At 42.7% G+C, this 16,371-nt stretch overlaps 1 protein-coding gene and 1 non-coding gene across 6 annotated transcripts in view; one reads left to right on the plus strand and one right to left on the minus strand.

Annotated features, from left to right (window-relative positions):
- Window positions 1–16,371, minus strand: part of xdh (xanthine dehydrogenase) — a 62,767-nt gene that overhangs the window by 23,022 nt on the left and 23,374 nt on the right. For 4 of the 5 annotated variants that reach the window (XM_042332893.1, XM_042332895.1, XM_042332892.1 and 1 more), the window contains exons 12-25: window positions 16,092–16,243; window positions 15,470–15,563; window positions 14,420–14,529; window positions 11,139–11,323; window positions 10,684–10,858; window positions 7,701–7,790; window positions 6,720–6,889; window positions 5,287–5,413; window positions 4,232–4,351; window positions 3,781–3,877; window positions 3,324–3,448; window positions 2,431–2,564; window positions 1,279–1,366; window positions 883–969 (exon numbers count right to left, since the gene is read on the minus strand). In XM_042332893.1, the coding sequence (XP_042188827.1) occupies window positions 883–969; window positions 1,279–1,366; window positions 2,431–2,564; window positions 3,324–3,448; window positions 3,781–3,877; window positions 4,232–4,351; window positions 5,287–5,413; window positions 6,720–6,889; window positions 7,701–7,790; window positions 10,684–10,858; window positions 11,139–11,323; window positions 14,420–14,529; window positions 15,470–15,563; window positions 16,092–16,243 (1,754 nt within the window). The remainder of the gene's footprint in view (window positions 1–882; window positions 970–1,278; window positions 1,367–2,430; window positions 2,565–3,323; window positions 3,449–3,780; window positions 3,878–4,231; window positions 4,352–5,286; window positions 5,414–6,719; window positions 6,890–7,700; window positions 7,791–10,683; window positions 10,859–11,138; window positions 11,324–14,419; window positions 14,530–15,469; window positions 15,564–16,091; window positions 16,244–16,371) is intronic. The other variant, XM_042332894.1, reaches the window with a different exon arrangement.
- Window positions 278–349, plus strand: trnae-cuc. Its single transcript has one exon. It is a non-coding gene; the product is annotated as a tRNA-Glu (tRNA).

The raw sequence follows: 16,371 nt of genomic DNA on the forward strand, positions 1-16,371 counted from the left end.
TGGTAGTCGCTTGACATGTCTTGTCTCAAACTATAAACTGTATCCCCAGATATTATATTCTACCAGAAATCTATCTAATTTGTTCTTGAAACAAACAACACTTTATTCCATAAGTTTACTACTCACTCACTGAAATAGTGTTTCTGCAGATGTTAAACCTCAAGGTGCTGTCTGACTGTACAGGTGGATGTTAAAGATCCCCAACTAGCATTTGTAAAGCGAAGGGAGTTTCTCTTAGTGTCCTAGCTAGCAATTCTGCAGATTAGCACTGCAGTGGAGTCCTGTAGCTCAGTGATTAGAGCACTCGCCTCTCAAGCGAGAGACCTGGGTTCGATTCCCAGCAGGGTAAAACCTTGGGCAAGTTTCCTTACTCCACATGCCTAATAATAATCCCTAAAGAAAAAAAAATAATAAATTGGTCACTTCAATCCACGACTGTTTGTGGGACACTGCTGTGCACAATTGGCTGTCGCGTTTTGCCCACAAATATACAGTCAATTCACTTTACAGTATATTCTATGAAGCGCTTTGAGACATCTAGAAGACATGAAAAGCACTATATCAAATGCAAGGATTATTATTGTTAATTATTCATGGCTATTTGTGGACCCGTGTGTCTGCAAAAACAATATTACAACAACAAATTACATTTGCATAGAGTCTTTCATATCGGGACGATATCCCAAGGCACTGGACAGTCAGGGATTTGGACTCGATCAGGGGGATGGCATCAGGAGGAGTGGAGGGCAGGGTGGTAGGGGTAGTACGAAATTGGACGAAGGTGCAGTTGAAGAGGAGGGTCTTCAGATGTACTTTGAAGTAGGCAAAGGAGGGAGTGAGGTGAAGGGACTTTAGAAGATCATAGAACTATGCATCACATACACTGGGTGAGAGGTCAAAGGTATTTCCTGCGTTACAGTAACATGTGACGTCCAGAGCAGCTATCGTCCCATTATCCTTGAAGCCAACCTTGGAGACAAAGAAAAGCAAAGTTTGTTAAGGATTTCAGAAAAACTTTCCTTATTTAGAATCTTAGAATTTTACACCACAGAAGGAGGCCATTTGGCCCATCATGCCATCATGCTTCTTTGAAAGAGCTGCCAACTAGTCCCACTCCCCCGCTCTTACTCCATAGCCCTGCACATTTTTCCTTTTTAAGTACATATCCAATTCCCTTTTGAAAGCTATTATCAAATCTGCTTCCACCATGCTTTCATGCCATGCACTCCTGACCATAACAACTCTCTTACTATATTTTAGATTATCTCTATCTCTCACCTTGTAATGGCCTAGAAAGGGGTGTCTTCCCCCAGTGACCAGCATGTCCTCATCACGGTTGAGCATGCAGCGCACTGGACATTTTGTCCTATGAAAGGGGTGGAAGAATGAATAAAATACACTAAATACACTAAATAAATACAGAATTTAGAAACAGTAGTTTCCTTGACCCATTAGGTGTTTCGCCCACAAAATATACAGTATATCAAATACAAGGATTATTATTAGCCAATGTGCCTTTGACAATGTTCATTATCCCCCCAACCCCCACCCCCATCTCATTTCTCTGCTTTCTCATTTATTACTTCCATTTTCCTAGCGTCATGGGGTTCAGCCTGGTTCAGGGATAGCGATCTTGTCTCAGTCAGAAGGCTGTAGGTTCAAGACCTGTGTGAGCACTGAGAACTCACAATCTGGACTGACACTCCAGTACAGTGTTGGGGGTGCACTTTGCTGACATGCTGTCCTTCGGAAGGAACATTAAAACAGAGGTCAGGAAGGAGATGAGATCTTGTACTGATGCAATAGAGTTGGATGTCATTTGCATGTGGAAGTTAATCCCACATCTGTGGATGACATCACCAAGTGGGAGCATGTAGATATTAAAAAGGAGAAGACTTTCTCAGGTAGAGCCCTGAGGAATCTCAAATACTTAATAATTTGCCAAATTTGGAATGTTTTAAAATGCTACATAAGTAGAGTGAAATTGGAAGTGAGGAGGCTAGTAAATCAGAGGGGAAAGAAAATACAACACAAATGCAGCCTCACAATGTTTCTTCTGAATAGGGTCTGAAATGTCAGGCCTAGCTCAATTGGCAGCATTTTCATCTCTGTGTCAGAAGGTTATGGGTTCAAATCCCATGTCAAGACTTCAAATTCATATTGTCTCGGCTGACACTTCAATGTGATGCTGGGGGCTTACTGCATTGTTCAAGGTGCTGTCCTTTTGCATGAGTCTAATCCAAGGTCCCTCCTGCTTGGTTAGATGGATGCCAAAAAGAGAATGGAGTTCTTCTCATGTGTTTAGGCCCACAGTCCCCCAAATAAAATTGGTCAGCGCTTTGAGATGTCCTTCTAATGTAAAAAGTGCCATATCAAATGCAAGGATGATTAATATTTTTACTTTTACTACGGATTATGCTTCACACTTACTTATAGGCAGCAACTGCTACAGCTAATGCTAGCAGTGTGCTTCGGCTCTCCTTTCCTCCAAATCCCCCTCCCAGCCGCTTAACCCTACAAACAATCCTATTGGATGGAACACCAAGTGCCTCAGCTACAAGCAACTGTGGGACAAACAAGAGGAAATGTATTAAGGTGAGAATAATTAAAGTCTTATTTAAGTATTGTGATATTCCCTATCGATCTATCCCCAATTCTTAAGATTGAGTTCAACTGTTTGGAACTCTCCAATTCTGAAGACTAGAACTTAAAAATTAAGACAAATTGGTCTTACAGTCTAAGATCAAGAGTTGTGTTCATACTAATATCAATGTAACAAAGGAATAATGGAAGTTCTGAGGGAGAGGAACTTTTTTTTTAGAACTGTGTGCTTGTTTTTGTTGTTTTTCTCTATTTTTAGCCAGGCTCCCTAGCAGTGAACGGATTGATTTCAAGATCCTCACACTCATTTTCAAATCTCTTTGTGCCCTAGCACCTCCCTACTTGCTTCCCCACAACCCTCTGCTTCCGCTCGACTGGATCCGGCCTCCTGCATGTCCCTCGTGCCCTCTGTTCCACCATTGGTGGCCGCATTTTCAGCCACGACACCCTGAAACTTTGGAACAGTCTTCCTCTATCAATCCGCCTTGCCCTTTCCCTCCCCATCTTCAAGTCAAGCCTGAAGACCTTTCCCTTTGACCATGCCTCTGATCACCCTCCCTCCACCCGACTCAGTATTGTGCTCTGCCACTGTCAAGTGCTCTAGGATGCTACCCTGTGTGAGGGTTACTTTATAAATGCAAGTTGTTGTTGATGTTGCTGAACCTGTTTTAGGCCACTGAAAGTGCCCAGATTGAGCGCTTGTCTCATTTGGTGCTACCTGCCTGTGTATTCGAAGGAGCCTGTGTTGACACAAAAAGTTCCATTTCACCATCCTCTCCTTTGGGCACAGCCACTGTGCAGTGCGTCTCCAGGTAGAAGTGTTCCTGACCACCAACATGAATTTCCCCTATGCCAAACCACAATACAGTTAGAATGGTGAGAAGCATAGCATGATGTGCATTATGTGATGTACCAAATTGAGAGTTTTGTAGCTTAGTGATTAGAGCTCTTGCCTCGCAAGCGAGCGGACTTAGATTTGATTCCCGGGCAGGGCAAAATGTTGGGCAAGTTTCCTTACTCCACACAGCTCTGTTTACCTAGTAGAAAATAGGAACCCGGTTATTAATCGATTGGCAGATCTCTTTTCTGGGGGTAATAATCCCTACAAAAAAAAATTAAGCCTATTGATCTAGAGGTGAGAGTGCTGCTAACTGAGTCAAACTAATAGTTATGACAGACCCTCAATGATGTTGTCAGATTCCGCAAACCCCAGGTCAATATTTCCTCTCTCTATCTTCTTCGGCACATCATAGTATGATTCATGGGCAATCGCATCCTGTGGTCACAAGAAATACCTGGTCAGGTTTGAAAGTGGAAAATAGCTGTTTGCAAAATTGGTAAATCATTGTAGTGCATAAAGTACAAAAACTCTTGACTTTCCCTCTATATTTGTCCCCTTCTCTCCTGAAAGTGATACGGGGGGAAGGGGAAGGAGGAAGGTAGAGATAGGTAGAGATCAAATATATGCCTTTCCAGGTTTGAATGTCTGAGGGTCACATGAGTCAGTGGCTTCACTAAACAAGGCATTGATGGCCAGTGTTTAATTAATTCTGAACACAATTGTATTTTATCCCAAAGGCTTATTGCAATTATTTGAGAAGAGTTGACATTGGGAGGTACTATGAATTACCTGAATGGTAATAATTGGCTTCAGCTCCTCATAGGTGACCTTTATTGCTTTTGCCGCCATCTGGGCATGATGCTGCGTGTCCGCAACAACTGCACCAATGATGTGTCCAACACAAGTGACCTACATGTGAAAGAGGCAAGAAAGGCATTGATCCACATCATTTCCTTCATTAAACTTTTCTTTAAATTTTTACACTGTTCGGTCCATTGAGGTCAGGAGGGCCAGTAATAATAATAACAATCCTTGCATTTCGTATAACATGGATTGAGTGACCTATTCATTAATTCATTCATTCATTCATTTTTGAAGGGATTATTACCACTGGAAAAGTGATCCGCCAATCAGTTAACAACCAGATTCCTACTTACTGCTAGGCGTGTTTACAGAGGCGTGTGGAGTAAGGAAACTTGCCCAACGTTTCCAGCACCTTGGGACATCCTCCCGACATGAAAGGTGCTATACAAATGTAAATTATTGTTGTTGAATAAAAGACCTTTCTATTTGGACACCCATTATGTTAGCTTTGAGTATACCCAATGCTATATACATAATATAATAATAATAATCCTTGCATTTGATATAGCGCTTTTCACGTCTTCTCGACATTTCAAAGTGCTTCACAGAATAGACTGTAAAGTGAATTGACTGTATATTTATGGGTGAAACGCGGCAGCCAATTGCGCACAGCATTGTCCCACAAACAGTCGTGGATTGAAAATGACCAATTTATTATTGTTTTATTTTGGAGGGATTATTATTAGGCATGTGGAGTAAGGAAACTTGCCCAAGGTTTCATCCTGCCTGGAATTGAACCCAGGTCTCTCACTTGCAAGGTGAGTGCTCTAACCACTGAGCTACAGGACTCCACAATGGGATAAACACAGAATAAAACTGCTTCTACTTTTGCCCCAATAACATGTTTTACCAAACTCTGAGAGAAGTTATTCCATAGTGCCAATGTGACATTTCCACGTGACTGCCTTGTTCCTCTTACTGTCCCTGGGTGACCGCCCTATCCCTCTCATGGCCATTCATTGGTATAAACTGTGACTCACTTCTCTATCAGCAAACACAGTCTCGTCTGATTTGATAATCTTAATCTGGTTACTCCCAGGGATGTCCTTGCTGCTGATGAAGCACACAACGCCAGCCATCTTCAGAGCTTCATCTGTATCAACAGAACTGAAATACAAACACACACATGGGCAAGGGAATTACTCTCATTTTACGGTCACTATTCCAACATGGAACCTTTAGTGTTTCCACTAAAAATGTTAAATGTAAATTATCACAAGCAACGAGCTATGAAACATAAATATTTCACCCTTCGAATATCTCTGATTAGAAATTGATCAATTATTGAATGTCTGCAGAAATATAGACAGTCAAGCCTTGAATCTATCCTTGTCTATTTTCCATTCACATGTAAATTCCAGTATGTATTGGTGGGGAACATGAGCATGAACCTGGCTGATATTCCTTCTTTCTAGCCAAAGGAGACCAATCATAACACCTGAGCTTGGGTAACTCTGTGCAGACCAGGGATCGAACCAAGGACATTCCTACAGTGACAACAACAACTTGCACTTATATAGTGCCCTCCACACAGGGCAGCATTTCAGAGTGCTTCAGTGGCACAACCTGACTCTGAGCGGAGTGGGGAAGGTAACCGTAAGCACGGTCGAAGAGGAAGGTTTTCAGGCGCGACTTCTAAAAGGGGAGGTGGGGGGCAAGGCAGAGGGATTGAGGGTGAGTGTTCCAGAGTTTCGGGGCATAGTGGCTGAAATCATAACCTCCGATGATGGGGAGGAGGGTGCAAGGCATGAGCAGGAGGCCGGTCCTAGTTGAGCGTAGGCAGCGGATGGTGGATTGGGAAGAGAGGAGGTCAGAGAGGTAGGGAGGTGCCAGAGAGTGAAGGGATTTGAACATGAGTGTGAGGTTTCCTAGTCTGTATAATAATAATAAGCCTTACATTTGATATAACACCTTATCATGTTTTCAAGACGTCTCAAAGCGCTTCACAAAATATACTGTAAAGTGAATTGACTGTATATTTTGGGGGCGAAATGCAACAGCCAATTGTGCACAGCATTATCCCACAAACAGTCATGGATTGAGTGACCAAATTATTTTATTTATTTTTTTTCGAGGAATTATTATCCATGGAAAAGTGATCCGCCAACAACCGGGTTCCTACTTACTGCTAGATAAACAGGTATGTGGAGTAAGGAAACTTGCCCAACATTTCACCCTGCCTGATGGCCTGTATTCTGGCTGAGTAGGCTGCACCTTCATCTCTTGAGTCTGAAGGTTGTGGCCTCTCATCAGGACTTAGAGCTGCATTCGATCAATCCTCAGAATGAACACCACCCCAACCACACCCTCTCCCAACTCACTCCTCCCTCTCCTCCCATGTTACAACTCCTGAATCACTCCTCCCATCCACCTCTGCAGCGACAGAAGCAAAGTGAAGATTTTGAAGAGTTACATTATTCGGGCATGAGCCTTAGCGCTGGTGACCAGAGTGAGGTACAACTCCTTTTCGAAGTGCGGCATGTCGTCGCAGTAAACAGCCTCCCCGGTGGCTTGTTTGGCTGCCGACAGATGTGCCAGTGGGCGGCCCACCACATCGGCAGGGTCTTGTCCAGGAGGTACCTCCTGCAGTGAAGAAAGGAGATAAAAAGCAACATGAACATATTACATAGTCCTGGATAATAATAAGAATCTTTACATTTGATATAGCGCCTTATCATGTCTTCGAGATGTCTCAATGCGCTTCACACAATACACTGTACAGTGAATTGACTCATCTTGTGGGCAAGATGAGGCTGCACAGTAGTGTCCATCAAACAGTTGTGGATTCAGTGAATTTTTTTTTGAAGGGATTATTATCCCTGGAAAAGTAATCTGCCAATCGATTAACAACCAGGTTCCTACTTACTTCTAGGTAAACAGAGGTGTGTGGAGTAAGGAAGCTTGACCAATGTTTCACCCTGTCTGGGAATCCAACCCAGTTCCTCTCGCTTGCAAGGTGAGTGCTCTAACCACTAAGCTGCCGAACTCTAATAGTAATAATTATAGAAATATAACAATGTCTATAATGTCAAAACATCTTAAACAGTTTGACAGGGAATTGAGGTCAAGTAGTTTAATGACATTACTGTTTTATTTCAGAAATAACATAACAGAAGAGGAGGAAAAAAGGCAAATATCAGCTAATTTTCCTTCAAATAACACAGAATAAATCATAACGTATCTGTCACACAAAAGAAGCATCTCAAAACGCTTTACGAATTAAAATTGATTAAAATGAAGTGAATGTTGTCGGTATTGTCTGATCTTAATTTGAAGACATTGGTCGTAAGACTAAGACCATTCCAAATTCCAGGCCTCTGGTTGCTTCAGGATCAAGTGGGGTTAAATTGTAAGTTTGTAAAGTTCAGCTGTATAAGCAGGATGCCCCACTAACCTGGAAGAGTTGAAGAGCCAGGGGAGGATCCCTGTGGAACAATTCTGTGGCACTCAGATGTTCTAGAGGAATAGACTCAATGTCTTTATTCTGGGAGAAAAGGGGAAAAATTCAGAGCGCAGAAGAATTCTCAAGCCTGAAATTCAGATCAGAAAACATTTCTTGAGACGGAAGGTGTCAAAAAGCCTTAAAGACAGAATTGATTGGGATGTTTAGAAGGGAGATAGGGGGATAGTAGTGTAGAGATAATGTTACTGTACTGAAAACATAATGGGCATGGGTTTTAATCCCTTTATGGCAGTTCATTAATTTCAACTAGCACCAGAAAAATACCTGAACAAAACACAAAATACTGCAGATGCTGGAATCTGAAACAAAAACAGAGAGAGCTGGGAAAACTCAGCAGGTCAGGCAGCATCTATGGAGAAAGGAAAGTGAGTCAACGTTTCAGGTCTACGACCCTTCATCAGAACGACCCAACCCACACAATATGGTTGACTTAATACTATCTGAAGTGGCTTACCACATCAATCAGTTGTAAGAAAAACAAACATACTGCCAGTGTTGCCCAGATCCCGAAATAGAATACAAAAATTTGGGAAGTGAGGTGCATGGGGATAAGGCAGGGGAAAAGAGGATTAAAATATCTGTCACAATTTAATAAACTGGTGAAACAGGCTCCAAGGACTGAATGGCTTCTTAAGCCCAACAACAAGCTTCTTATGCTTGCATTCAATTGCTGAATTCAAACATTCAAAAAAAATTAATTCACTTTACATTCTATTCTGTGAAGCACTTTGGGATGTCGAGAAGACGTGAAAAGCGCTATATCAAATGCAAGGATTATTATTATTCACTCTGATCCTGATCTCACTTCTGTCATGTAAGAGGAGTGGGTAACAAGTCGGCATCAAGCACTTCCCAAGAGAGAGCCCCAAATAATAATACTTGTATTTGATATGTCACCTTACTCCATCATTGCCTGAAAGTGTGGTGGAAGCCGATTTGATAACAACTTTTAAGAGAGTAGATAATTATTTGGGGTGGACACGTTTGCAGGGTTATGGGGAGAGAGCAGGGGAGTGGGATTCATTTGGGTAGCTCTTTTCAAAGAGTCGTCTTAGACACGATGGGCCAAATGGCCTCCTTCTGCTGTGTAATTCTATGATCCTATGACAGCAAACGTGAGCTGTGTTTAAACCATTCATAAGATCGGTTAGCTATACCACACTGATTATTATTATTACTGATCAATGACTATTATATTATTGCTGTTTTCAACTACTGCTTTCAGCCTATCTGCTCCCATTCTCTGGAACTCCATCCCAGTGACCCTCCAACTCACACCCTACCTCATACCTTCAAGGATTACCTCAAGACTTGCCTCTTTGACTGCACCTTCAGTCATCTTTTCCCCCCTTGCCATCACCTTCAACCCCCACTTCCTTGGCTCACAAAGGCGCTTTATAAATATAAATTTGTTCTTGTTGTTAAGCACTCTGACACGCTATCCTGGGTGAAGGGTGCTATATAAAAGCAAGCTATTGTTGTTGTGGCTCTTGCAGTTGCAGTCGTAATCCTGCTCAGCATGAGAGGAACCACAGCTTCAGACATATGGTAAATCAACTTGGCTGAGGAACCAATGGTGTAATCTACCATCTGTGGGACTGAATACCCTAAACATAACAACAGAATGTATGAGAGCACTTCAAACAAAGAGTTACTTTGAAGTATTGAGGATGCTGTGTGAACAAACATGGTATTAATCTATACTACTAAGATGAATGTCCTTTTGTTCATGGTGAGCCTGATAGGGATGGAAAATTGGCTGAAACTCCAGGGAAAGCTCTCTGCTTTTCTTCCAAATAGTAGATCTTGAACAGCTATCAAAACAGAACTTTTAGTGTAATATCTCATCTGAAGGTTGACATGCCCGATAAGGCAGTGCTCTCCCCAATTACTGCGGAGTAGTATCAGCCAACCTTATAAGCCCACGTGCTGGTTCAGGTTTAACAAACTCACAGCTCAGACGTTAGAGTGCTACCAAATGAGAGACACACGCCAACTTGTGAAAAAGAGCCATCAAGGCTGGGTTTCCTTACAGTATTTCAGTGCTATTGGTATCCAAAAAGCCAACATGCAACAATTCCTAATGGAAATTCTCAACAAGGGGATCAGAAATTGGTTATGCCAACTGCTAGGAACTTCAATGCTCTAAAGAAATTAACTCTCAGAGCAGAACTTCCATGGGCTAATTTTCAGAGAGGAGCTCCTGTGGGCTGACGTGATCTTATTTCAAACCTCTGCCATCCATATCCTCATCTGCACCAAACTCCATAACCCATCACCCCAGTACTTGCCAGGCTCCACTGCCTTCTTATTACAGAATGGATGAATTTCAAGATCCTCACTCTTGTGTACAAATCATTTCATGCTCTGGCACCTCCCTGCCTCTCCCTACTCCACTATCTGCCAGCCGACTCTGTCCTCCTGCACGTCCCTCATCCCCTCTGCTCCACCATTGGCTGCCGTGCTTTCAGCCACTATGCCCCCAACTATGGATCTCTCTGCCTCAATCCCTTTGCCTTGACTTCTGATCACGCCTGAAGATTCAACTGTTCGACTGTCATCTCCTCTTTCTTATGAAGCAATCCATTAGAAATTGTCACTTGTGAAACCCAGCTGATAATTTACCAAGACAACATTTGCATGCTGAGTTGATCCATGGTTGGATCTGAGTAGACAATCCAGATAGATATCAATCCCTCCCAATCTCTGTCCTTCAGGAATATGTTGTTAATACTGCTTGGAAGCCATTTTACCCACACACTTTACAAGACTTGCCCTGGACAAAGGGAAGCCAACAACAACAAATTACATTTGTATAGTGCATTTCACACTGGGAGGATATCCCAAAGTTGCTGGACAGTCAGGGATTTGGATCAGAGCTGGGGAGCCAAAAGTTACCAGTCAGTCTGCCTACATTGTTCTTGAGGTCTTTTGCCAATTTCTGAAGGACGGTCAAGTAGAACTTGAAGAAGAAGCTGAGGGTCAAGGTCCGTCTGAATTGCACCATTCCACCAGGAGCCGAGGGAGACAGAGGGAGGTCAGCTACCAGCAGGGGCAGGGCCTCATGAAGAAGCTTCTCATTCCACTTTCTTAGCAAGAAAAATGAAAGTCACAACAAAGAACAGATTATCCTTAGAGCCTACTACGGAATTCAGTAGCTCAGTAGTTAGAGCACTCCCCCAGCGCCTCATTGCAGTTTCAGTCTAGACGGTGAGTTTAAAGCCCTGACATGGGCTTAAACCCAGAACATTCTGACTTCAGAGGCAAGAGTGCTACTAACTGAGCCAGATGGTGTGACTCGCTGAAACAGAACAGTTTGGAAGGGATGGGTGTGAATGAGCTTCATAATTGTATGAGAATCTGACTTACTTTCCAGCAAGCTGTTGTGATGTTTTCTCAGCAGAGATGGTAGTGGCAGCCATGCCTCCGTAGCTCAGTGACAGCTCTTCCACAATATCAGAGCCTTCCTTGAAAGCCACGCGCATCCCACAGTTTACGATTGCAATGTCGTCTTCTCGTCTCTGAGCCTGTTTGAAGGCTGAAAAATACTCGCCCTTCAAGAAAAAAAAAGGAATGTACAATGCTCAAGTACCATCAACCACAAGTCACCTTGGTTCAATTAACAGTGTTCTCAGCTTTGGTTTAGAAGGTTGTGTGGTTTGAAGCCCACCAGCAGAGACTTGAGCTGCAGGTCCAAGCTGACACTCCATTCATACTGCAAGGAGCTTCACTGGATTGTCAGTGGTTCATCTTTCTGAAGAGTCATCAAATGGAAGTCTAACCCACCTATTCAACTACTAAGCAACAGGATTGTGGAGTCCTGTAGCTCAGAGGTTAGAGCACTTGCCTCGCAAGTGAGAGGCCCTAGTTTTGATTCCTAGGCAGGGCGGAACCTTGGGCAAGTTTCCTTACTCTACACGCCTCTGTTTACCTAGCAGTGAGTGGGAACCTGGTTGTTAGTCGATTATCAGGTCACTTTTCCGGAGGTAATAATCCCTTCAAAAAATAATAATAATTTGGTCACTCAATCCACGACTGTTTAGGACATTGCTGTACTCAATTGGCTGCCGCGTTTCACCCACAAAATATATAGTAAATTCACTTTACAGTATATTCTGTGAAGCGCTTTGAGACACCTTGAAGACATGATAAGATGCAATATCAAATGCAAGGATTATTATTATTATTATATTCAGATATTCCAAGACATTATGTTATGTAAAGGGTGCCATATAGATGCAAGTTGTTGTTGTTAAAGCTCCCTTGACATTATTTGAAAAGAGAAGAGAATTACTCCCAGTGATCCGGTCTACAATCTTCCAGATAACCTGATGATTCAGTCTATAACTGTTTGTTCAAATTCAAGATCCTCATCCTCACCTACAAGGCCATTTACAGCCTTGCTCCTTCCTACCTCTCTGACCTACTATCCCCCTACCTACCTGCCCGGTACCCTCCATTCCTCTGGCTCCGGTCTGCTCCACATCCCCCGCCCCAACCGCCCTACCATCGGTGGCTGGACCTTCAGCCTCTCAGCCCCTAGGCTCTGGAACTCTATCCCCCAGTGCCTTCGACGCTTTCTCCCTTTCCTCCTTCAAGGCCGGTCTCAAAACCTTTCTCTTTGACCGTACCTTCAGCTCCCCTCTCGACTCTCTCCCCCCTCCTCACTCCCTTCTCTCCCATCACCCTGACCATTACCCCCTGCTCGGGTCCTGACTCAACTGTACAGCGCCTTGGGACGTCTTCCCGACGTGAAAGGCACTCTATAAATGGAATCTTGTTGTTGTTGTTGTTGTTGTGAAACCTTACCATGTGCAAATTAGCTGCCACAATTGCCTACAAATCACAAGAACAACAACTTGCATTTATATAGCACCGTTTGCAATGGTAGCAACTCAGAGTGCAAATAGATAGTTACTACACCTGTTTTGATCTGTTTCAACTTTAAAGGAACTACATCAAACACAAAAATTATTACAATATAATAATAATAACACTAATAATAATAATCATCCTTGTAAATTGAATTGACTGTGCATTTTACGGGAGAAGCGCGGCAGTCAATTGCGCACAGCAGTGGTTGAGTGACTTTTTTAAAAGGATTATTACCCCTGGAAAAGTGATCTGCTGATCGACAAATAACTGGGTTCCTACTTACTGCTAGGTGAACAGAGGCACGTGGAGTGAGAAAACTTGCCTAATGTTTTGCCCTGCCCGGGAATTGAACCCAGGTCCTCTCACTTGTAAGACAAGTGCTCTAACCACTAAACCACAGGACTCCACAATGGGAATAATATTCCCACTTCACCTGTGCTGATTGAATCAATGCCTGACACTGAACTGCACAAGTGGGTTTGAGGTAAAACTCAGGTACAGTCCCTACATCCTGTTATTTGGCAGAGTGGTTTAAGCACTGATCAAATGATAATACAAAAACATTTCCCTCTATCTGCACTAAATTAGCAAACCCTTTCATTTATTGCAAATTAACACAAAGCGATGTGTACAGATTGGAATCCCCATTGGCAGGACCTGGTTTTCAATCCGATGTTCAATCTGAAGATCACAGTTGGCCAACGTAATTATTTTATCAGTCCAGATGTACAGGATACAATGGCAGGTGACAACTCAAAGTAATTTGATATTGAATGTTAATGGGTTGAAAGCTTCCTGTGTTGTGCTCAACATTTAATATGGCCCTGGTCCAGATCACACCTGGTTTAACTGCTGAAGCTTAAGAGGCTTTAGTAACCATGGAGATAAAATCATTGTCTGTCAATGACGTGCATTCCCCTCTAATAAATAAATAATCCTTGCATTTGATATAGCGCCTTATTACATCTTCGAGACATCTCAAAGCACTTCACAGAATATACTGTAAAGTGAATTGGCTGCATATTTAGGGAAAATGCAGCAGCCAATTGTGCACAACAGTGACCCACAAACAGTCGGGGATTGAGTGACCAACAATCGACTAACAACCGGGTTCCTACTTACTGCTAGGTAAACAAAAGCATGTGGAGTAAGGAAACTTTTGCCCTGCTCAGGAATCAAACCCAGGTCACCTCACGTGCGAGGTGAGAGCTCTAACTACTGAGCTACAGGACTTAATGGCATATAATAATGCTTAATTTAGTATGTGGCATGGACCAGGATGTGCCAAGTTCATGAATCAGACTCATGCGTAAGATGATGGCTATTGAGAACAGTTTTGAGGGGAATCCTCACCCTGTGGCTGGTTGTGGGACACTGCAGTTGCAAATGGGATTTGTTGCGTTAACTCGGACTTCTAGTTTGTGAATGTTGAAAGATTCCCACAGTCTATGGTAGTTTATCTGTGGAAGGGAGCACCAGGGGCAAATTGGGTTAGGTCTGAGATGGGGCTACCATAAGCAAACAGTCACTACACCTGATAGTGATTACTCAGGACGCTACCCTGCGAGAAGGGCACCATATAAATGCAAGATATTGTTGTACTTGTGAAATGCTGTTTTGAGGTAAAAAGATACTATGGTTTGTTCTTCTTTCTGTAGAAATATCTGCCCTGCTAGAATCATGCTTTTCCTGGAATTGAGTGGCTGATCATTGTTGCTTTAAGGGAAGTGTGTGAGATCCAGGTCAGTGCTGATCAATCAGAACCTGAACCTCACCTTCCTGCTGAAGGGAATCTCAATGGACAGCAGTATTTCCTGTGGTTGGAGCACTGTTCTTCTGTAGCCGATAAAAAAGCCTCCATCCATCCACACACGTCTTGTGCCATCTGTGAGGAGCCAAAGCCAATGTTAGAAACGTAGACATTTTCAGTTGAGAGAGAGAAAAGCCATTTAGCCCTTCACATCTCTGCTACTCTGTTTTTCTGAGTTACCTTTTCTATTTATCCTATTCTCCTGCTCTTTCCCCAACTTCCTCAATGTTTTACTACTCAGGTATTTATCCATAAAGCCCTAGAAATCTACCACAAGGCAGGAGGCCATTCAGCACATTGTATCAGTGTTGCTGTTTGTCGTTGTTTACTCCTTCATAGAAGCCATCTATCTAATTCCCAATTCCGTGTTCTTTCTCCACACACTAATCCATGCATGTATTTCTGTAATCCCTTTTAAATACCCCAGTTTCTAAGTTACCTTCTGAACAAATCTATTGATTTCAACCTCAATAGCTTACTTGAATTCCTCTGTGTTAAGAAATTCTTCCCAGGATTGTTAGTAATCTTTCTACTAACAATCCTGAAACTATGTCTCTTTATCACCAATTTCCCAATTAAAGAAAATTGTTTTCAACTATTTCCATAATCTAATGTACAGAATGGGAAATAATAATAATATAATAATTCTTGCATTCGATATAGTGCCTTATCACGTCTCAAAATGCTTCACAGAATAGACTATAAAGTGCCTTGACTTTATATTCTGTGGGCGAAATGTGGCAGCCAATTGCACACAGCAGCGTCCGACAAACAGTTGTGGATTGAGTGACCAAATTATTAAATTATTATTTTTTAAAAAAAGCGATCCATCAATCGACTTCCAACTGGGTTCCTACTTACTGATAGGCGCGTGGAATAAGAAAACTTGCCTAAGATTCCACACTGCCCTTGAATCGAACCCAGGGCCTCTCACTTGCGAGTCGAGTGCTCTAACCACTGAGCTACAGACTCCACTGAACTCAATTGAACACAATGAGAAATGGAGATAGCCAACCTGTGGAAGCCAGGGTCACAGAGCAGCAGGAGGCCATGAACACCGGGTTCAGGTCTGAGATAGGGCTGGCAGTCATGATGTTGCCCCCAACAGCCTGGAACCACAGTACAAGGAGAGAGAAAAGTATTACATTTAAGATGATAACTTTGAAACATTCATCTAAACCCGTTCTCCATATCTAGAGCTAAGGAGATTACAATAAGACCAGAAAACATTTATTCACACAGAGGCTTGTGAGAATGTGCAATGTACAGTCCCAGAAAGCCATAGATGCACAATTGTTTGGGGTGCTTAATAGAGAGTTGGACAGACACTTGGGGGAAAAGGATTTTAAGGGATGTGGAGAAAAGTTGCGGAAATGAGGTTAAAAAATCTTTTTTAAGCCAAACCAATGTTTCTTTACACAAAGGATAATTAACAACAGGAACAGGAAGGGTGGTTGACACCAAATACTGGCATGTTCAATTAAGAACAGGTTGATACTATAATAATAAGGCAGGGTGTGTATTCTGCAAGGATGAGATCAAATGGGCCAAAGGACTTTCTTTATCTCTCTTGTGATCTTATGAGTTGGAGGGGTGGAGTTAATAGTGTAGATTCAGAAATATTACAATGAACTCACAGCCACGTTTCTGATCTGCTGCCCTGCAAACCATCGCAGCTGCTCCAGTACAGCCTTGAACACCTCGGTCCTCCAGGCAGGGAGTTCAGCTACGGTACGTCTCAGTACTCTCTCCATGTATGTCAAGGTGCACGCAGCCCCAAACAGTATCCCTTCAATGGAAGAAGTAATAGGGTCTGAATACAAAACCTTGACTTTGTTTACCATGGAAATCCATTTCATTTGTAATATGGGTCCGAAACACTGATTGTCCAGCACCTTGGGACATCCTGCTGACGTG

The sequence above is a fragment of the Callorhinchus milii genome, unplaced genomic scaffold, assembly GCF_018977255.1.
Source record: "Callorhinchus milii isolate IMCB2004 unplaced genomic scaffold, IMCB_Cmil_1.0 Scaffold3, whole genome shotgun sequence".
Classification (NCBI taxonomy): Eukaryota; Metazoa; Chordata; class Chondrichthyes; order Chimaeriformes; family Callorhinchidae; genus Callorhinchus; species Callorhinchus milii.